This window comes from Eptatretus burgeri, chromosome 18 (assembly GCF_056783735.1).
Source record: "Eptatretus burgeri isolate ZD-2024b chromosome 18, Ebu_testis_v1, whole genome shotgun sequence".
In the NCBI taxonomy this organism is placed as follows: Eukaryota; Metazoa; Chordata; class Myxini; order Myxiniformes; family Myxinidae; genus Eptatretus; species Eptatretus burgeri.
In genome coordinates, this window is record NC_140978.1 from 17809715 (window position 1) to 17833733 (window position 24019).

Below are 24019 nucleotides of genomic sequence, written 5' to 3' on the forward strand. Positions count from 1 at the left end.
CCTTCCTTCTCTGAAACTTTGTGAATATTGGTTTATGTAATTCATCAGATAATTGTTCTTCAATCTTAATGACATCATTAGAGCCTATAAGTTTTTTTGAAGTTCCAAGTCCAAGTTTCAATTTAGCACTGATCATCTTCTTCACGATGAACCTATCAACTTTTTCTCTCAAGGTTGGATTTTGTATCAGAGACAAATTATACAACATTTCTCTATTGGCTTCATGCTTTTCTTCCAAAGTTGTGGTATTCCCATAATCAATATCGTGTCTCATGCACACTTCATCAACCCTATTGATGGGCTTACTCCATGATTTAGGATTGTCTGCCTCATCTAATCTTTGATCCAAGTTTGTGCCTGGACCACAGAAAGAATACCCTGGTAGATGTAATTCCCCTGGTATTCCAGTAGTTGTAAATTTACTTCCTGATAAAAACTTTTGTATATCTCCTCCACATTTGTGTTTGGAGATAAATTGACACTTTTTTGAATCACACACCGAACATGTACCTTTTTGTATAACCCTGTTATTTTTATTTTTAAAATATAAAATATTTTTAGTGTTACTTTTCTTTTTACATTTGAGACAATAACTCATTTATTTCTGAGAAAATTTCCTACAGAGTGCAAAAACCTTATTAGTTTCTAACGTGCACATTTGAATCTTAATTTTTGAAATATAAAGAATCTTAGAAACGTCTTTACTCTCTCCTCCATTTATTTAAGAAAAAAATGAAAAACTTGAATTAAAATCAATATATTGCCGATGACAATATATTCTTGTCTTGTCGAATATATTCTTGTCAATATATTCTTGTCTTATATATTATATGTCTTGTTAATATATTCTTTTCGAAAATATTGCTAAGACTTGTCAATTCTTTGTTTTCTTCCTTGGTGGGTTGAGTTATTTTCTGTAATATCTCCAATCTTTTTTTAATCTCACTGGTTTCCATATTTTGATATTTATTCTTTCTCGCTCTTTCCTCCCTCTCCTCCCTCTCCTCCTTCTCTCTCTTCTCTCTCTCTCTCCTCCTTCTCTCTCTCTCCTCCTTCTCTCTCTCTTCTCTCTCTCTCTCCTCCTTCTCTTTCTTCTCTTTCTTCTCCCTTTCCTCCTTCTCTCTTCTCCTTTTCCTCCTCTTCTCTCTCTTCAACTCCTTCATCTTCCCTTACTATCCTTGAATCGCTTAAACCCCATAGAATATCATACATGTATTCATCGGGATTTCTTCTTATTCCGGTATCCAAAATAATTTTTTTACAACAGGAAACCAATAAAATTTCTTTTCAATTTCTAAAAGAGCCTTACGTTTTTTAACTTTATAATTTTTTCATTATTTAACATTCTAATTAAATCTAAAGTTGTCGGTTTATCAACATCAGCATAATGCCAATCTTTAATTGAAAGTACCTCATTCTTATGTTGTAGAACATATTTATTAAAATACCGAATACCCTTTTCTTGAAGGTATGCTTGGACACAAAAATGATAATTTTCTTAAAGCCTTCTTGCTGTCATTTATGTATTAGAAATATATGTTAGAATAATATTTTGACACAAAACACCTCCCCATCTTCCCAAAGTTAAATAATTTTGTATTTCCTTACTTATTATATATAATCCTGTTTTTTTCTGTTTTCATGATATAAACTTATGCAAAAGCATTATTATATTTACCCTTATTAAATTATTTTATTTGTTGTTTACTAATCGTGCTTACACAAAACTCATTCTCTATACCAAGTGGATAATCTTCTTCCTTACGAGACTGATTTAATTGTTCCACGTCTTCCAGGTCAATTTTAAATGACCAATTATACCCTAAATAATTCATATCATACCCCCATTGTTCTATTCTCATACAAACGATACGTCCTTCTTTATAAAAATTTATTTTAATTCAAACTGTGAATTCTGTATGACCTGGAGATAAAATCAACACTTCTGTATCTTTGGAATACATGTCCGTTTTATTTAAGGATATATATTGTGATAAATCACTTAATCTCACGAAGTCATTCGCGTCAGTCGGGCTTGGATAATTTTTTAATTTATAAGAATTTTTCATATTAATATTTTTGGTTATATTATATTTATGTCGTTCAGCCTGTGCCTTTGTGTAATAATTTGATAAATCAATATCCAGTTATTGGGATACACCAAAGACAGAACCATCTTTACCAACATAAGTCATTTATATTAGATTAAAAATAATGTCATAAAAAATAATTTTTGTTGAGTTGAAATAACACATATAGACATAATTGACCACAACACTTGGAATTTAATTCTTATACTTGAAATGCTTGATAAACACCATTCTGTAAGAATTTTATGACTTCAACATGTGGTGGAAGACCAAAACTATCAAAATAATATTTGTCTTGACGATGAAAAATACAAACCCAATGAGAACCGTTCCCATTATTATCTTCTAAGTTCATAATAATATTCTTTGTATGTTTAGGCACGTTTGTTAATTCATCTCTCATACAAATAACCACATTATGAATTTTTAATTTCTTACAATATTTGACAAGTTGTAAAATTGATGTTGTATTCTTTCCAAATTCTTTTAACCACTCATCAATGCTCATTTATTTATTAGAAAGATATAATCCATTACCCCTTTTGTGAATTTTCCACCGGCTTGTGCGATTGAAGAAAGCATATCTCCAACTAACAATCTCGCTTTATCAGGCAGACCTTCAAGTTTTTCAGCAAAATCTAAAATTACACCACTTCCACTAATTTGTTTCTCCAACTCTTTGTTATGTCTTTCCAATTCTTTTTGAGCCGGAGTTGAGCCTTCCTTTTGTTGGCAGTTTTCACCGCTTTTGAAATGCCACCCGTCAATGCTCCAACCGCACTTAAACCAGCAAATAAATGAATTAGAAATGGGAGAAATCCTCCACTCGTCTCTCTTATTGAATATTTCTTCAACATTGGTTTTTGACATTTTACTTTTAAGTGAGCCAGTATCGTTCAAGATTTTAACCTGTTCTCTTGTGAGCAAAACATCAATTCTTACTGCTCCTTTTCTCCGAATTGTATTAACGTTAATTGTAGAAGGATTTTGATTTTGAGCATAAGATGATAGTTTATGAAGATTGATTTGATTAACATATAACCCAGTTGGTACTTTGCCACTCATTTATTTAACAAAAAAATTATGTGAGACTAATCATAACACCATTATCTGTAATAATCTGTAATTCCGTTTCTTTCAAAAGCAAACAATATGCATCAACTTCTTCACTCTCTCCTCTTTCAATGTATAGGGAAGTATCTACTCGATTAGAATTTATAGTTTCCTTTTGAGCACTCAGGTGAAACGCATAGATTGTATACAAACTTATAAATGCTGTCATATCCAAAATAGGTTGTTTATTTCCATTACTTTCACATGTATTCACGAATATACCAACTCATTTCATCAATTGCAAATTGATTCTGCTCACCAAAAGCACTTCTAACACCAAAAAGTAATCGATTTTCATATCATTCCTTTGTAGTTGAAATCTAATTTTAAGACCATACAGAACTTTATCATGATCACAAAATCCAAATATACCTTTAAGAGGAACTGCCACAGTAAAACTATTAACTGCTTTTGTATCATCAGTATACGTTCCTTTCCTTTGAGTATATCCAGGGTCTGTGGTTGTTCCTGTTGACATATCAGCAATAAAACCTTCGACAGCCATCTTTCCCATTCTATCGCTGAATGTCTTCTTCTTCTTTTGGCTGCTCCCGTTCAGGGTCGCAACAGCGGATCATCCGTATGATCCGCATAGTGATTTGGCACATGTTTTACGCCGGATGCCCTTCCTGACGCAACCCTGGTCGCCTCTTAGGACACAGGGATCTGGTACACCTATTTTAACCGGGGTATACACCGGCCCAGTGCACTGGTACTCACTTTGCCGACCTCGGAAGGATGACAGGCTGAGTCAACCCCCTGGTGTATTAATTCAGTGGCCCAACGGGGCTTGAACTCAGGACCTTTTGGATCCCAAGCCGCTGCCCTAACCACTGCGCCAACACCAGGCATTCTATCGCTGAATGTATATAGTGTAAATTTCATCATTTCAGATACAGCAGAGACATAATCAACCGCTTCAACTTCTTTTGTTCCAATGTACAAATGAACACTATCAAACATTTTCCAGCAGAAATCATTTAAGAGTGTAGCGTTTGTGTTATTCCCAGCCTTAGTGAATTTAAATTTACAAAACAAGAAACTTTCCGATAGATTCAAATAGGTTTGTTGATTATTTCTTTCAAAACTTTTTGTACCATTTGCATTCCAGTCTGTTCCAGTTATTGCATTTACCTTGAAGTAATCTTCTTTTTTAGTGGAGTTTGAGATGATAATGGTATCATCCAAATCATAGATACTATCAATTGCTTCCATACTTGCATTTATTTAGGAAAAAAGATGTTAAAACTTTTGAAACCCTGACCCAAGTATTTGAATTATTTTCTGTCGTTCTTGGGGGGACAACTGAGTTTTGCCTTTCTTAATTTCTTTAATTGCTTGTAATTTATAAGATTCCTTTTGGGCATCTTTTATGCTCTTTACAGCACCTGCAACATTTCCCACAGCAGAAGCAGTTGAACCAATTAGGTCTTTATGTTTAAGAATAGTTGAACCGATACCCATTAGAGTATAAATTATCCCATCTCCTCTAAATTGATGTCCGACACCCCTTTGTCTCTTAGGTTTATAGTATCCTCTACCAAGATACATACCTTCACCCTTGTAGTATGGGGAAAGGAACATCCCATCCCCTGTAATTATTTTATATTTTCTCAACTCGTGTTTCCTCACAATAACCATCGTATTTATTTATTGGAAAACTTCACGTACGTGAATTGTGATGGATATAACTTCTCCATGAAAAGAAATCATACGATTATCTTGGTCGGTTATCCTAAAATTTACTCTGTATATGGTTTTTCCTGACACAGGGAGATAAACCAGATTTTTGGGTTCCATATTGAATTTATAACCAATTGGGGTTGAGTATGCGCTGAATGAAAATGTTGTATTTGTTTTTATTCCATCATTATAAGCACCATCAATCAAATCACAGTGAATTAACACCGAATTTATTCCTGAGGATATTTGAATGACATTATCACTGTAAAACGTCCCATTAGTTTCAATCTTTTTTGAGGAGAATCCCAATAACTCTCTAAATGAATTATCTATTGTGAAATCAACCTTGTAGTTATTTTTAAGTTTAATCGTTGATTTTGAAGTATGTTTTTGAATGTCCATAACAATATTTTTTGGTTCATCACCCTGTTTTTTCATAAGACGAGCAATTTCGGAAGATATTTGAGAAATCTCATATGCTCCGGGTGAGACTGTTATCGTTTTGTATCCACTTCCCGGATGATAACTAAACTTGTCATTTTTCTCAGTTATATTAAATAAGGTATTATAAGTTTCCATGGACAATAAAGATGCCTCATATTATTTTGTTGTATCAAGTTGTAGTGGGTATTGGAATGAAGATGTGTGGTCGCTTGTTGTGAAATTAAAACTCAGGATTGTGCTTCTCATCTCATTTAGTATGAGATAAAATGTCTTTATATTGAGATTTATTAATTATTTTCATGTTCATCAACTGGTCTAAAATGGCTGATGCTTCATTAAAACAATTGTTATTTCCAGCCTTCTTACTACCTAACAACAATAACAGTCGATTACCTAATTGCGATGGGTCATTTGGAAGAAAACTAACACCTCAACCAAGGATACTTAAAGCCTGAAAAATGTGTTTCTCCTTCTCATTCTTGCTACGTTTACCAGAAAGACTAACCCTATAATCAACAGAGTTCAGCAGATCAATATATACTCTATCATCATTATTTTCCTTATCCAATGGTTAATCAAAATACTTTGATTCATTCCTCACAGTTGAAGCTTGTCTTCCATCTTTTGTGAGAAGAAACATTAATCTGGGGGGTAGTTTAACAGGGGGTTGAGCAGACCTCAAGAACCTTAATTCATCATTTAATATCAATACCTTTTCTTGAACAAGATGAAATATTGCTGGTTGTTCTTTTGAAATGAGTCCTGCTTTGGTTTTTGATTCCGCTGAATATTCATTGTTTTGAAGAGCATTCACAATATAAGCAGGGGGTTGATTAATCTCTTCCAGTTGTTGAAATAATCCTTCATCATCATATTCCAATTCCCCTATATGCTCTAATTCTTCCTCCGTCATTTGATCAAAATCTTTTAACATTTGAAGTTTTTTAGGAGTATATTCTACTGTGGGAACTGTGGAAACATCCACAATTTTTTCTTTCGAAGTTTTTAAAGATAGTGGTTTTTCAAAATTTCTCTTGTTTTCATTCAAATGCTTCTTCACCCGTTAGTTTCTGCCTGCGTTTCTTCTTTATGTCTTCCTGTTGTTTTACAACTTTGGAAACCAACTCTTGATAAACCTTAAATCTTCTTGCTCTTTCTTTTGCATCCATTTATTTATTGGAAAATATCATTTAATTACTCATCTTGTTTCACAACAATATATTAATATTTTTCAGTGTTGTGCTTCATGTAATCCGCTAATTCTTTTTACTGCATAATGAAGAACAATTGTCTCTCCAAAAATTGTTTATATCTATTGAGTTTAACTTGAATAAAATAAAAGTATTAGCAATGTTTCTGATGGAACGACAAGGAAGTTGAAAGTATGATTGACTAAGATAAATACAATTACAAGAAGAATGTCTCCCTCTTGTGTAGTAGCTGTCCATTACCGTTTGGTTTCTCTCATTAACACAATCATCAAAGATAACGTGGTTCTTTTTGGATTTATCCAAATTTTGGGGAGATGGTATATCATCCGTACTATCACTAAGAATACAAGTTATCGGTTTGATTTCTTTTTACATCTCTGTGTATCACAAAATAGTTGCATTATATCTTCAATGTTATGATCATTTAGGTTTTTTTGAAGTTTAAAGAAACCGATTATATCTTCTTTTTGAAGACCAGCATTAAAACCTTGTGAGAGTAGTTGATACTCAGGTTGAAAACTCGACTGTGTGAAAATTATTACATTATTATAATCTAAAAAGTTGGAAGTCAGGAGCATCTTCAAAAGTAAGCAGGTTTTTCCGCATCCACTTGAACCAACTATGAGACATCTTGATGAATTTGGGAGATTTTTATGGTTGTTAAATTTTATCTTATTTTCCCAAATGGGTAAAAAAATCATTCATTTATATATTTGGAAAACAGGTTCTTCAATTTATTATTGGCTTTTTTAGAAACTCTATTTTATCCTAAGTTCAGGTTTAATTTGAAGATAATCCATTATTTTATTTAGGCAATATCTTGTGTTGATATTTCCCTGAAAATCACTTCCATGAATAATATATAACAACAATCCTTTGAAAATTTATCGAATATGTTCAGTTTCTTCCCTTGTAAGGAAAGGTGAGTTATCACCCTCATACTTTACATTCATTTCTCTAATCAATCTTGTAAAGTAATTCATTTTTGGTGTAAATCTAAAAGAATGATTTTCCTTTTTATATTTTTTATTATCATTAATTAGAAGATAATTACAGAATATACATTGTTTATAGGCTTTTGACTCTGTGTTTAATCCCACTCTATCACACGCAGGGCAATTCTCAAATTTATCATATGGAGAATCAGGGAAGTCTAGCATATTTATAAAGTAAAACTTTACTTAAACTAAAATTCATCTATACTTTCAGTTGCATATTGACTCATATTTAATAATATTACCATCGATATCCATGTACTTTTTTTCGTTACCAGATTCAACTACAACATTTTTTATCTTAAAGGTAATTTTAAAATGATCCTTAACTAGGACTGAGCGAAATGTCATTTCACCTGATATATTAACATCCTTTATTTCATCAGGATTTACATCATTAGGGTTGTTGAAAAAAATACAAATTCTCCTTGCATATTACAGATGGTCTTATCTTTTCTTTCTAAAGCTTCATCCATAACGTTTTTATTTTTTGATACTTTTTCTTGTTTCATTGCTTTTTCTGGTTTTGAATATATTACCAGTAGGAGAGGAGAAACTTTTGTTAGAGATACTTTAATTGATGTTCTTCCAGGTATATGAAAAGCCGTTCCACTGAAGGAAATTGAAGAACTCATGTTATCCACCATAATTGTTTTTATCCAATAGTTGTTCTATTTATCTTTGTTCAATTTTACATCCTTGACATATTTCTCAGTATCTTTAACAAATGAAGAGATTGATTGAAACTTGTCTTTTGTGTCTTGAAACATTGTATTTATGAAGTGAAAAAAGTTGGAGGATAAAATGGTTTTAAGCACAGATTCATCTATAAATTAAACGAAATTTTCATCAAGAAAATTTTAGTTCAAGCAAAGTTTTATTATATAAATATGGTGAATACAACGTACTGCGATGTTTGTAATCACGAATATAAATATTATAAAAACACCTTCAAACCAACAAACATACATTTAATCTATTTCATCAAATATCTCCTCTTGAGTTGGAAAGAAAACATTGTGATATCTGCTCAAAGGATGTTTTGAAGAGTAGTTACAATAGACATCTTCAATCACAAAAATACAAGAAAAATGAGTTTAAAGTAAAGGAAGACTATTATATTGAAAACACTGATGGGGCATTTAAAGGGCATATAAAAATAAGGATTTTTCAATTTGGAAAACCCGTTCCATCATCAATAGCTGAATCAATTGAAATAGTGAAACCTGATGTTGAAAAAGTTATTAAAAAGACTTTAAAAGAAATGAAAACTTTAAAGTTTTATATGGGAGTGAAAATGAATATGAAAAGACCAGATGAAGAACGAACTCCTTATCTGAGAACAGATCTTCATTCTATAACATCATTTCAAGATTTTTTGAATAGTGGGGTTTCTGAAGAATTATCAAGACAAGAGGAGGATGTTGATAATACAGTGGTAGGAAGTGGATTTAATATTTTAAAAATCATCTTTTTGCATATACACATTCTAAAAGCAAACCCTCTTAAAGCTTCTTCTTATATTGAATTACCAAAAGAAATAAAACTAAAGAAGGCAGTTGATAAAATTAAAAACAATGATAATAAATGCTTTCTCTGGTCTGTTCTTGTTCACTAACATCCACCAAATTGTAATTCAGAAAGAGTAAAACAATATATGAAATATGAGAATACCTTGGACATTAAAGATTTTAAATTCCCAATGCCACTAACAGATATTCCTAAATTTGAGAAAAAGAATAATATTTCTCTTAATGTATATGGATTAACAGATACAAAGTTCAATTATTAAAAATTTCAAACAAGGATAAAAATGAAGAAACACACATTGATCTTTTGTATATTAGTGTTGGAAAGAATTCACATTATACTTACATCAACAATTTATCAAGATTAATCTCTTCTCAGGTATTCAGAACAGCAAACAAAGTATATCCTTGTAAGCGATGTCTTAATTCATTTCATACAAAAGAACGATGAGAAGAACATTCAAAATATTGTAGTAATCATAAATCAGCTGTAATTTCAATGCCTCAACCTGGTGAAAAGATTTCTTTTGAAGATTATAATAAATCTATCATGCACCCATTTGTGATATATGCTGATTTTGAATGTATCCTAAAAAAAAGATAAATACTGCTTCTCCTAATCCAAAAGAATCACATACAAATAAATATCAAAAACATATTCCTTGTGGTTTCTGTTATTATATCAAATCATCTGTTTGAGAAAAGTAAAATAAATTTGAATATTATAGTGGAAAAAAAGCTTCACAAGAGTTTGTAAAACGATTAGAAAAGGATTGTATAAGACTAACTAAATTAATGAAAGAAACAAATGAACCAATGAAATTAACCGAAGAAGAAAAATTAGAATTTTCAAAGACCAATATCTGTCATATTTGTGAGGAGGAAATTGAGGAGTCTAAAGTTAGGGATCATTGTCATCTTACTGGTAAATATAGAGATCCCGCTCATTCTTGTTGTAATCTTATTTATAAATTTCCTTCTTTTATTCCAGTCTTTCTTCACAACAGCATCAACTATTATATGATACACATCTATTTATAAATGAACTTTCAAAAACACCGGGGAATACTTCTGCCACAACAAACACAAGTCAAAAGTATATTTCATTTACAAAAATGATATTCACAAAACCTTTAACTCGTATTAGGTTTCTAGATTCTTACAAGTTTATGGGAACACAACTGGCCTACCCAGAATCAAATCTAAGCTCCACGGGGTCTTTTCCAAATCTTAATTCATTCTTTCCAAAAAAGGAAATTCTAACGAAATAGGAAATTCAGATTAAAGAGAGAATTCAAAGTAAAGAGGAAATTCTAATTAATGAGGAAATTAATGAAGAAATTCTAACTGAAGATGAAATTCTCATTATAAATAAAATTCAAACAATGAATGAAATCCTAATGAAAGAGGAAATTGTGATTAAAGATGAAATTCTGATTAAAGAGGGAATTCTAACTGGAGAAGAAATTCAAACAAGGAATGAAATTCAAAGTAAAGAGAAAATTCTTACAAGTTAGGGAATTTATCCTTCTGATTATATGGATTAATTTATGAGATTTAAAGAAACACAACTTCCTTCAAAAGAAAGTTTCTATAATAACCTTTATGAAGAAGAGTTAAGTGATAAGGAATATAAACACGCACAAGAAATGTGGAAAATATTTAAGAAAAAGAACCTTGGAGAATATCATGATGTGTATCTAAAAACAGATGTTTTATTGTTCGCTGATGTGTTTGAAGCTTTTAGATCACTCTGTCATAATAAAAATTGTTATGGATTAGATCCTGCCCATTATTTCACAGCTCCTGGTTTAGCTTGGAGTGCAATGTTGAAAATGACAAAATAAGATGTAGATTTAATTAGTGATGTAGATATGCTTTTGATGATTGAGAAGTCTAAGAGAGGTGGAATATCACAAGTATGTTCAAAAAGATATGCTAAAGCCAATAATAAATATCTTCCAAATTATGAGAGTGAAAATATTGTAATTATTTGATGTATTTTGATGCTAATAATTTGTATGGATGGGCAATGTCTCAATCTCTGCCTTATGTTAAATTCGAGTGGGTGGAAGAAAAGGATTATGAAAAGGCTTTGATGAATATTGATATTTCTTCTCAAGAGGAATTGAATGAGGAAGAAGAAGGTTATTATTTTGAAGTTGATTTGAGGTACCCGAGTGATCTTCATAATAAGCATAAAGACCTTCCTTTTGCATGTGAGAAAGAAACCCCAAAGAAAGAATGGTTAAGTGATTATCATAAAAGTTTTAATATTATAGGCAAATCAACAGAAAAGTTATTAACAATATTCTATGATAAAGAGGGATATATTTTGCATCAGAGAAGCTTGAAACAGTTTTTGAGAGAAGGACTGAGAGTAGCTAAAATTCATAGTTTTAAAATTTAAACAAAGTCCTTGGATGAAAAAGTACATTAAATTCAATACAGATATGAGAACAAATACAAAAGTAAAATTTGAAGGGGAATTCTATAAATTTATGAATCATGCTGTCTTTGGAAAGACAATGGAGAATGTTAGAAACAGGAACAACATTAGATTTGCAACATCTTGGAAAGAAGCTTCTAGATTGATAAATAAACCAAGTTTTAAGAGAGAAGAGGTTTTTTCAGAGAACTTTTCTGCTATTCATATGGAAAAGGAAAGTGTTGTAATGGATAAACCAATTTATATTGGAACAGCAGTTCTTGATTTATCAAAGATATTGATGTATGATTATTTGTATAATGGCTTAAAGAAAGGGTATGGTGAAAATGTTTCATTGTTGTAAATGGACACTGATGGTTTTATCCTAGATATAAAAAATGATAATGTTTATAAAGATATGAAGAAAGATATTGGAGTATATGATACAAGTAATTTTAGTAAGAAGAGTGAGTTATTTTCCAAAAAGAATGAAAAGGTTATTGGTAAGTTTAAGGATGAGTTGGGTGGAAAAGTAATGAGTGAGTTTATTGGATTGAGAGCAAAGGCATATGCTTATAAGTATGGTGATCAGATTGATAAGAGGTTAAAGGGAATAAAAAAAATGTAATAAAGAAATCAATAACTTTTAGAAATCATTATAATTGTTTGATGAATAAGAAGGAAGAATATAGGAAAATGAATACAATAAGAATTTATAAACATAATATATATAGTGAAGAAGTAAATGAAAAAGCATTAGGAGCCTTTGATGATAAGAGATTTATTTTACATAATGGAATAGATTGTGTTCTATATGGACATTGTATGATAGAGTGTATAGAATAGAGTGTGTTTTAACAATGGGAAGATAGGTAAGGGTTTTTAAGGGCTACCGCCGTATTTTTTCACAATATATAAATGGTTAAACCAAGTATTAATCAAACTAAAGAGTGGAGAAAATCTCAGTCTTGGTATATAAATGGAAAACATAATGAATGTGAAAAATGTGAAATAAGTCATTGAAAAAAATAACTAAAGCAAAGGTAAATAAAATAAATAAGCGAATCAATTAAAAAACTCGTAAGTTAGAGGATGTAAAGAAAAAATGAAATATCCTTAAATGGACTGAAAACTTTGATGATTATCAAATGAGCAATGAAAAAACAATTTACTATAATCTCAAAATGATATGTGGCTCAGGAGGTGGTCAAACAAGAGCATTAAGAGAAGTTTATCATTTCGTAATGGCACAAAAGGGGTATCTTAAAAAATATAAAGATTAAAATGTTTTATTTTTAAATATTTTAGATGGGGATTATTGTGCAAAGAATATTAAACTATTGAAGGAATTTGAGAATGAACAAATCTTTTTAGGTTCAATGAGTGAGCTAAACAATATGCATTGGTTATTTGAAAAAGAGTGTCTCTATACTTACAAGTTTCAGATATTTCTTTAGAATCACCTTGAACAAATCACATTACTACTTTACTACTTGAACAAATCTTTATGTTCTTGCATTGGTTATTTGAAAAGAGTGCCCCTAGGTTAAAAGGGGAGACAAATAAATATACCTTGGGATAAAAAGGGGGTTTACTTTTTAGGGGAAAAAAAATATGAATCGCTGAAAATCCCCCATTCACTTACTTGGGGAAAAGTGAGCCAGAATCAGTATAATCACCCTACTGATGTTGATCATTTCCACCTGCATATAAAACTATGCAGACACCTGAGAGCAGATTCTCAAAATAATTACCTTTCCAACATGAATCACAAATATTATTGGGCAGTCTGGAAAGGTTTCCAGCTGATAGGATACCAAAAATACCTTTTTATGGGATGGTCGGTTTTGTTTTAATTATTTTGTGAGCAATCAAGGAAAAAGATTGCAGACAGAAGATGTCAGAACATTGGCCAAATATTGGTATGTAATTAACCTGTGGCAACAATTTTCTATCACACACAAGGTGATCTTTTTTAGTTTGTCGTTATTAATGTTGGATGCCGGAAGAGTGAGGAAAGTATAACTTGAAGCACACTTTAGCTTTGTGAACATCCAAGTTTGCTGTCCAGAGGGCTTACAAAAGCTTTCAGCAAGGTTAATGTCCAAATTTTCAGTTCATTATCATTTTCGAGGCCATATGTCATTCCAGCGATTTTGATCCACCACCACTCCACCACCCCACCCCCCCACCCTTTTGACACACACACACACACACACACACACACACACACACACACACACACACACACACACACACACACACACACATACACACCTATCCATGGCTTTTCCCTTCTTTTTCCTCCAACCTCCTCCCAAATAACTATTTTTGAGTTCTTCTCTAACACTTCAAATCCTCTCTTCCAAAACTCTTCCAATCTTACTTTCTCTTCCTTCTCTGAATGCTGATTTTCTCAATTCACTTCATGTGCTTGTGCAGTAAATAGATGACCGCTTATTGTTAAAATGTGAGGAGATGTTAAGGAAGTTTAGCATCGATCCTCATATTGTTTCAAGAAAATGGCAGCCTCAATGGAGCTTGGAGATTTCAGTCCTAAGTATCATTCCACGACAGTTATTTGTATTTGCCTTGCATGCTCTTTTTGCTGCTACAAAATGGAAAAAAATGTCGTTGTGGTCGTTGTTACTTCACCACCGCTACCACCATTTTTGATGGTGAGGATCTGAATACGGATCCAGATACTAGAATTTTAAAAGTGATTCTTCAACATTGAGAGATAGGGCCAAAAATGATATGTTGCACGATATCTCAAAAAGTTACTTATGGGTTATGAGAAAACTTGGTGGATGAGTTGAGTCGGTGACAAGAACAAGCTGATTAGATTTTGGTTAAGTTCCGGATGAGAATCCGCCATACCAGTGAGATACAGAATGTAAACTGTACAGCTTGGAGGAGGTATGCGCTCCACGAAGTACTGTTCTACAGGGTGCCCCACAGAAAACCAGGAAATTTGGTACAGTTTATTTAAAACAAAACAAAAGCAAACTTAGATGTAGTGTAAAACAAAGATATACTTTATTTTCAAACAAAACAAAAGCAAACTTAGATGTAGTGTAAAACAAAGATACACTTTATTATATGTTAGTTTATTGATATGGTAAAATATGGCAAAATAAATCTCAAAATCTCAAATGTCTTGGTTTTCTGTGGGGCACCCTGTAGTTTGTGACATGTGAATGGATGTTTTCATATCAAAAGCCGTATAAATTGACAAAACAGTTGGTTTGATGCATATTGTAAGTGGGTGTTCACAGCTGGCACTGGATAAAGCACAAGGAGAGAATTGATTAAATTAAAATAAATAATGCGAGTTTACTTACAAGGAACATCAACACATGAGGTCATTAGACCCATCAAAGCCTGCACTATTATTACCAACGAATGGTTGTTTGTCCATGCTCTATCAATTTTAAATGCTGAGCATCAAGCAAGGAAGCAACATGTAAGAAGGTGAAAATGATGGCACATAGATGGTATGTAGTGATGTCCTTCTTTGATCCCATTTTTTAAGTCTTTGGTATGATTCGGCCAGGATTTGAACTGCTGACTTCACAGATGCTCTAACCATTATGCCAGTGAAACTGCTAAAGTTGAAAATGCCCTTCATTGGCAGCTTTTGCAAATACAATACGCCGAGAGAACTGCGTTGTTGAGAATAGAAACCTCATCCAGTCATACATTATGAAAATCCAACCAGTCATTTCAAACTCTGATGACGACATATATGAGGCTTGCTCCACAACAGTGGCACTATGTTCATCTCTCTTTACTTTTCCTAGTCTCGTGGTTCTCAACGGGTGGTCCATGGTCACTTTTTTGGTGGTCCACAGGAACATTCTCCAAGGTCACACAGTGTTAGCAGGTGCTGCTGTCCGGCTGTTTTAAGCTGTGTTCACAAGCATGCAGCACGCCATCCATCTTGTTGCCAGTAACTTCCGTCTGATAGGGTGGAACTGCGTACTATAATTCCACAATGTATTATTCGTTTCAAAGTCTTGGGGGATGATTTGATGAAGCCGAATAAGCTGAAACTCCATCTCGAAAAGTGTCACCCCAACTTGATGCAAAAAGATGAAGATTATTTTGAGCGGCAGTTATCAGCTCTGAAGCAGCAGCGCCTTGACTCAACAGGTGCATTCTATGAAAAGACAAGCAATGCAGTGCGTGCCTCCTACATTGTTGCATACAAAGTGGCACAGGCCAAGAAGCCTCATACCATTGTTGAGCAACCTGTGTTCCCCTGTGCTAAAGAGATAGTGTGGCTTGTTTTTGGAGAGGAAGCAGCAAGGAAGTTGAGTGATATATCTGTCTCTAATGACACAGTATTGAGACATACAAGTGAGATATCACAGAACATCGGTGAACAAGTTGTGGATGAAATAAGGAAGTCTGCATTATTTGCCATGCAATCGGATGAATCGACTGATGTCGCATTGTGCTCTCAGCTTTTGGTGTTCGCATAATACATGGTTGAGGGAGACTTCAAAGACAAGTTTCTGTTTATAAGACTCTTGACACCACTACAAAGGCTCAGGATGTGATGGAAATGGTGAACAATTTATTTGAAGTACATGGTCTGGATTGGGTAAATCTTGTGGATGTCACTACTGATGGTGCACCTGCCATGTTCGGCTCAAGATCGGGCTTCCAAACATTGGTGAAACAGCGTGCTCCAATGGTAACCAGAGTTGATTTCTTCATTCATAGAGAAGCTTTTGCATTAAAAAATTGCTTGATCAACTGATCACCGTTTTCAAAGGTTGGTGAAAATGGTAAATTCCATCAAATCATCAGCTCTGAACACCTGGCTGATCAAAATATTTTTCCTGGACATGGGTTCTGACTTTGATGTGTTGCTGTTTTACACTTCTGTATGGTGGTTGTCAGCAGGGAATGTACTCAACAGAGTTTTTCAATAGAAAGAGTCATTGGATTTACTTGTCCAGGCTCAAGGGAATGAGGAATTCCAAAATGTTCCGACGCAATCAAATTTAGAACTTGTGTCTCTTGACTATTTTTGGAATCTTGAACAAACTGGATCTTCAGCTGCAAGGGAAAGATCAAATCTGTTCACTCACCAAATTATCATCAAGGCTTTTCGTGACAAAATTGGTACCCTGGATCGTAAGAGTCGAAGGCAATAATTTGGTTCAATTTCCAAATGTGGATGCCGTGCTTGGGGGAAAGGAAGCCATTCAGACACAAATTCTCCATCATTTGCGGAAGCTACGGGACAAATTCCAACGATACTTTCCGTAGGTGGAGAGGGCAAGGGATGGGTTATCTTTCATCAGGAATCTGTTCACAACTGATGTCAATGGTGTTTCAGAGGATCTGCAGGAGGAATTCTTGGATCTGAAAAATGATTTTGCAGTTCAAGATGTGTACCAGCAGTCGAGCATGGAGAAATTTTGGCGAGCTTACCTAGAGTTACCCAAGCCTCTCAGATTTCTTTTGCCATTTGCATCAACTTATATGTGTGAGATTGGATTTTCATGTTTGTTGCACATTAAGTCCAAACAGAGGAATTGGCTTGCAGTGGAAAGTGATATTTGTTGTGCATTATCAAGTAGCACTCCAAATATTGAAAAGCTTGTCAGTGAGAAGAGAATCCAAAAATCTGTTGGTAAGAAATAAATTTCAAACCAAAATGTTGTTACTCTTTTTTTGTCATGTCTCAAAAAGGAGGTGGTCCAATAAAAAAATTTGATTGGCCTGGTGGTCCGTCGATTGAATCGAGTTGAGAAACAGAATGAAAGTGTTTCAGTATTCTTTAAAACCTACGAACATGGAAAACCCCTCCATCCAAAGGAATTCTCGCCCACCCCGCCCTTCCCGAAACTGCACAGGGGAAGATCCGTGTATAAATTTGGCAGGGGACTACCCCTTCAAGCTCCTGTTTATTCGTCCCCTCCTGGTTTCACCAGAGGGAACTACAGGTTTTCTCCCGTCTATCCGTGTCTGTCAGTCCGTCTGTCTGTCTGTCCGTTCCACCTGTGGTTTATCAGATTTCCCCCCCCCATACACTTTAACATATTCAACTGATACATGGCTTTAATATGATAAGTTACAGAAGAAGTTTGAGTGTCAGGGCGTTTTGTCAGTTTTTTCACAGAGTTATGCCCATTTTGGGCTTAGAAAACATTTCACATATTATGCATGGGCCAGTGTTCAGCTGCCCTGACTCCATCCCACTGCTTTACACCCATTGGCTGGACAGCTGGCCTGACTCCATCCCAATGAAATCATGCGCCACCATTGATGAAGCAGCACAGATCGTCAGGCCTCAGGCCTTATGCCTGGGTGTTAGTGCATCACCCGGTGCAATTGGAATGATCCCAGGTGTATAACCACGATGTATTATATATGCACATAAGCCGTACGCATGTTTTTGCTTCATGTATGTACATTGGATTGTTATTTATCACATGATAGAGGCAAAGCCAAGAAACAAAGGAAACACTGTGGGCTATAGAGGTTCCTCTTCTTAATTTTGGTTCTGGTAAAGACTCAAGCATGCGTTAATTAAAGCAAGCTAATTTTCTATCTCCTGAACATTCATTGGAACCAGTAGGGGACATGTATTGCAAAGGAATTCTCGCTCTTGTTTCTTTTTCTTTTACTCTTAATATAGCACTGGCTCCACTGCTCACACAATTAATTTGTTGGGGGAAGTTGTTGTCACAAGATGATCGAGTGCAAACGAAAATGACAGCCCGGACAGCATTTGTTTGGGTACCACAATACCACTGTTTACATTGTAGGCCGGCATGTTGTCAAGTGGTGCCAAGCACTCCGTTCCATTGACGTACTTGCTTGAGCGCTTCGAATCAAGCAAGCTGCTTGGCAAGTGGTAAGCAAGCCACTTGCTCCTGGAATACACCCCTGGATGGAGCTTTGTACTCAAGTGAGGAAGTCTTGCTACACTCTCCTCATTGTTGTGGGCTCAAATCCCATGGCTGTCGCAGATGGATATCTCTGTATCCTTTAATGGTAGCCACTTTCCAAAATAATTTCTAACCTTGAAGTGTTCATAATTTGTTCTCGTCCGGGTCTCAGGCTGTAAACCTAAAATTAGTGTTTCCTGAAGTTTGTTGATGATTTTCCCCTATTTCGAGCGTGCTAAATGCAAATTTGGATGATGCCTCCTCAGCATCCTTGAAGATTCTGAGATATCCAAGATGGCCACCGAGATGACTGTCAAAGTATCAAATGTCTTTAACTTTGCTAATATCTGGCATAAAAAGTGATTTAAATGGCTTTTTATGTTGTTCAAGGTAAACTGATTAATCTTTTAACATTTGAAGTGACAAACATATGATTGAACTGGAACAGCACTCGATAGAGTGCAGACTTCTGCCAGGCTGAACAGTACATGTTTTGTAGCCCATGAAGAGGCCGGATCTGCATCCGTACCTGAACCAAAATCTAATCCGCTTATTCTTGTCACCTACACAACTCATCCAGCAAGTTTTGTCATAATCCGTCCGCAACAATTTTCAATATCATGCTATGTTGGTCTATCGCTGTTGGCCCTATCTCTCAATGGTGAAGAATCACTTTAAAAAATTAACAATTCTCAGATCTGGATCCAGATCTTCACCAAAATCGAATCAATTTGTTCTTGTCACACACCCAACCTATCCATTAAATTTTGTCTGAATCCGTCCGAAACTTTTTGAGATATCCTACTCCCAGACAAACAAACAAACAAACAAGAAAGATGACATGCATAGTACGACACTTGCAAAATCCCTCAAACAAATTTGACCTTCAAAATAAATGGTGATTGAATTCCCTGACCGAATTAGCAACTCCTCTTAAAATTTCAAGTCGATCAGATTAAAATTGAGAATCTTAGAAAATCAGCCAATGTTAATCTTTTGTCTTAAACAAATAATTGGTGGTTGAATTCAGTGACCTGATATGCAAATCCTGCTCAAATTTCAAGTCTATTGGATGAAAATTGAGGATTTTAGAAATTCCACCGAAGTTGTTGACCTTTGATCTGTGTTGAACTTTTGGCCTGTGTTGACCTCAAAAATAATTGGTGGTTGAATTCAGTGACCTGATATGCAAATCCCCTTCAAATTTCAAGTCGATTGGATGAAAATTGAGGATTTTAGAAATTCCACCTAAAGTTGTTGACCTTTAGGGCCGTCAGTGACCTCAAACATAATTGGTGGTTGAATTCAGTGATCTGATATGCAAATCCCCTTCAAATTTTAAATCAATCAGATGAAAATTGAGGATTTTAGAAATCTGACCTAAGTTGACCTTTGGCCTATAACCTTCTGATCTCAAAATCAAGAGCCTTCTTGCTTATGGCTACCTCTACCATTTCGTGAAGTTTCGTGAAGATAGGTTTAAAATTGTGACCTGTAAGCAACTGACATACAAAAAGACAGACAAATCGATAGGATAACAAACGAGTAACACAAAAGAATAAATCTTAGATTTTCGCAAGTAACAGACAGACATACAGACAGACAGACGACAGACAGACAGACAGACGACAGACAGACAGACAAACAGGGGTGAAAACATAACCTCTGTCCACCTTCAGTGGCCGAGATAACAATTATTGCCAACAACATCTAATCAAATGAACGAAGCTCCAAAATTTATCATCATTTATGGGTGTACCATGCTCTGTGTTATTCACTGGCCATCACAAGGTAGGCTACTGTTCAGGACTATGTTGATGGATTAATTGACTCAATCATGTTTAAGCTGGCTCAGAATGATATGTACCGTGTCTTTGATCGCTACTCTGACTTCAGCCTCAAAGGTGGGTCAATATTCTGTCGAGCAGATGCTGGAAGTAAATGGTACAAACTTAGGCCAGATGTCCCTCTCACAAACCAGAGTGTTGCCTTAACAGTCGCAAAATAATAATAAGGTACAAATCATCAAAATTATCTGTCAGCAGCTGTTATAAAAAGTCACAGAACTGTCAGCAACACATGAAGCTTTCAAGCACAATCTTGTACTTACAGGAAGTCATCCAATCCCACAACGAGCCAGAGAGAGTAAACTTGTTCCAAGGTTTGACCTGAAAACAAGGCAGGAAGAAGTTGATGTTGTGGTGCAATAGGTGGTAGAGGTTGCCAAGCGAGAAGCTTTGGGCAGACGATAACTTTCGGTCAAGCCCAAAGTATGACTTTCGCACCTGGACTATTTGCTCGATCTGTTAGGGGATCAGAACTCATTATTATTATTATTCTGTCTTGTTGCTGTTGTTGTTGTTGTTGTTGCTGTTGTTGTTGTTATGCCACAGACATAATTCTTCTTTCGTTTCCACCACAAGGCTGCACAGCACAACACCAACAACAAAACAACTTTCGTATGCAGCACAGCACAGTCATTGCATTTGTGGCACAGCTATGACCTCAGCCAATTTTGTCACCCACTAATTGGTACATTATGATGTCATGGCTGTGCCACTAATGCAATCATTGCAATGCCTGCCCCTCTATAGGTTAGGGGCAGGAATTTGGAATTTGTTCATGGTGCCGGTGATAGCTCACCAACACTTCGTGAAGGACCTTTAACATCCACCGACTCACACAGGCAGACGGGACGCTGGTTTGACATCAGTCTGAGAGACAGCACAATCACAAATACATTGATGAAACAAACACATTGGGCACGTAATTTTTCCACATATATTTATGATGTTCGTTCTATCCTGTTCATTTTCTAATTATATTACTCCACCCCCTGTGGTGTTTAATAGCGGTTGCCCCCAAAATATGTATTTGCTTTTTTCTCTGAAATTACACACACAATTTCGATTAAATTTGACCACAACATTCCTCACCTGTGATGTACCAAAGCTTCCTCACACCATTTAAAAAAACAAAAAATCAGGGTCTGCGGTGGTCTATGGGGGATTGCCCACCAAAATATGCAATTACTTTCGTCTTATAAAGTACACGTACAATTCTGATGAAACTTGACCACCACCTTCATCACCCGTGATGTAGTAAAGTTTGCTCACAACATGAAAAAAAAATTCCACAGGTATTTACTTTCTTCTCCAGTCCATATTTTGTGAGTCATCCATGCCTACCAGTGGTTCCCTGGTTCTTTCATCCAGCCACAACCAGATGAGTGCCCTATGTTTATATTTATTCATATGCAGTCTTTGGCTGCTTGGCTGCATCATTTTATGGGGTCTTAGCTTTGCTGCTGATGCAATGCCCCTTTAAAGGGGCTGTCACACCTTGACGATTTAGCCAGCGTATGCCGACGTATGAAAAATTTGTCTAAAACGCTGGCACACGTCGAATACGTTATGGGTAAGTTTTGTATACGTTAAGAGCACGCTGAAGCACGCTGGCATACATCGTAGTACGCCGAGCTCGTCGACAAATTTTAACATGCTCAAAATTTTTCGACGTATGCCAGCGTATGACTCACACGTTCCGCATACGCTGGCCATAAGTTGTAGGCACGTTACGCAATCATTGACATACGTCGACACACATTACTTGTAAGTTACTCATAAGTCGAAACACGTCGAGGTAATGTTTAGCGTACCCAAAACTTATTTCTAACCTATGAGTAACGTGCTTTGAACCTATGTGTAACGTATCTCCAACGCATATTGACGTATGTAGATGTATGTGACGTCTTCCGGACGACCACAGAACTTACTGAACGTGTTTCTATCTTACAGCTACTGTATAATGGCGTATTGGCAGCGTTTAGGGGAATTGGTATATAAAAATGGGCTTCACAGGAGGAACCCGTCAGTGTTCCAGACTCCATGGTGTTTTTTTGTTTTGTTTTTATTCTTCGGCATGACGTTGATGTTGACACTTCGATTTCTAGTGTGGTTATGATTTAAATCGTTGAGCGGCAGCGATTTAAATCATAGAGTGGCAGCCTATGAATAGCCTACACCACGTGATAATCGACGATGCGCTGCCGCACGCTATGCATACGTTTGACTATCGTTGGGCAGACGTTGTGAACGCTGACAACACGCTAAGCATTCGTTGGTATAAGTTATCTATAAGTTATCGAAACGTTCTGTGTATGTTACTAATACGTTATGCATTTGTCCAACTCGTTATGAATACGCCAAAAACTTTAAAAAACATCAATAGTTCAGTGTAGAAAAACATTTTAAAAAAAAGCCGAAGAAAACTTCGAAGAATGCTGCAAAGAAGTCTCCTGGCAGTGGCCGCAAGGAAGATCCATCATCACCCACACCCTCCCCATCACACTCACCTACTACAACTGACATGGACCTAGTACTACTACTAATACTAATACTACTACTACTACTACTACTGCTACTAATGACACGCTCACCTACTACTCTTGCTGATACTACTGATATGGACATATACTCACCATGGAGTCTGAAACACTGACGGGTTCCTCCTGTGAAGCCCATTTTTATATACCAATTTCCCTAAACGCTGCTAATACGCCATTATATGGTAGCTGTAAGTTAGAAACACGTTCAGTAAGTTCTGTGGTCGTCCGGAAGACGTCAATCAAACACGTCTACATACGTCAATGTGTGTTAGAGATATGTTACACATAGGTTCAAAGCACGTTACTCATAGGTTATAAATAAGTTTCGGGTATGCTAAGCATTAACTCGACGTGTTTCGACTTATGAGTAACTTACAAGTAACGTGTGTCAACGATCGCATAACGTGCCTACAACTTATGGTCAACGTATGTAGAACGTGTGAGTCATACGCCAGCATATGTCGAAAAATTTTGATCATGCTTAAAATTTGTCGATGTGCTCGGCGTACTACGACGTATGCCAGCATGCTTCAGCGTGCTCTTAACGTATACAAAACTTACCCATAACGTATTCGACATGTGCCAGCGTATTCGGCAAATTTTTCATATGTCAACATACGCTGGCTAAAACGACAGGGCCTTGACACTTCGATGTCTAGTGCGGTTATGATTTGAATCGTCGAGCGGCAGCCTTTTAATAGGCTACGCCACGTGATTGTCGGCGATACGCTGCCGTGCGCTCTGCATATGTTAGACTATCGTTGGGCATACGTTCTGAACGCCAACAACACGCGAAGCATTCGTTGGTATAAGTTATCTATAAGTTATCGAAACGTTCTGTGTACCTTACTAATACGTTATGCATACGTCCAACTCGTTATGAATACGTCAAAAACTTTTTAAAAAAAACATCAATAGTTCAGCGTACGCCAGCGTTTTACATACATTTTGATACGTTGACATACGCTGGCTAAAACGTCAAGGTGTGACAGCCCCTTAACCAGTGCACTGTACTGATTTTGCTAACCTCAGAAGAATGACAAGCCGAGTCAACCCTACTGGTGTTAATTCAACTAAAAAAATAGGGGCTTGAACTCAAGAGTCGAGAATCTTAAGCCAAGCTCCCTAACCATCAAGCCAACACCAGGCACTACCTTGCCTGTACTGAGACATTGGGATGCAGAAAGTTTATATCTGGGTCGAGATTCAAACCCAGACTAGACAGCTT

General features: G+C 35.5%; 1 protein-coding gene across 11 annotated transcripts in view; it reads right to left on the reverse strand.

Annotated features, from left to right (window-relative positions):
- Positions 1 to 24019, reverse strand: part of LOC147008658 (uncharacterized) — a 140705-nt gene that overhangs the window by 63021 nt on the left and 53665 nt on the right. For 6 of the 11 annotated variants that reach the window (XR_015053153.1, XR_015053152.1, XR_015053155.1 and 3 more), the window contains exons 2-3: positions 21048 to 21118; positions 20515 to 20572 (exon numbers count right to left, since the gene is read on the reverse strand). Coding sequence is in view for 3 of the 11 variants with exons in the window: in XM_085863554.1 (XP_085719680.1) it covers positions 20515 to 20572; positions 21048 to 21118 (129 nt within the window). In the remaining 8 variants the exon portion in view is untranslated. Of the gene's footprint in view, positions 1 to 14432; positions 14778 to 20514; positions 20573 to 20689; positions 20829 to 21047; positions 21119 to 24019 lie in introns of those variants that run through there. The other 5 variants (XR_015053157.1, XR_015053156.1, XM_085863555.1 and 2 more) reach the window with 3 other exon arrangements.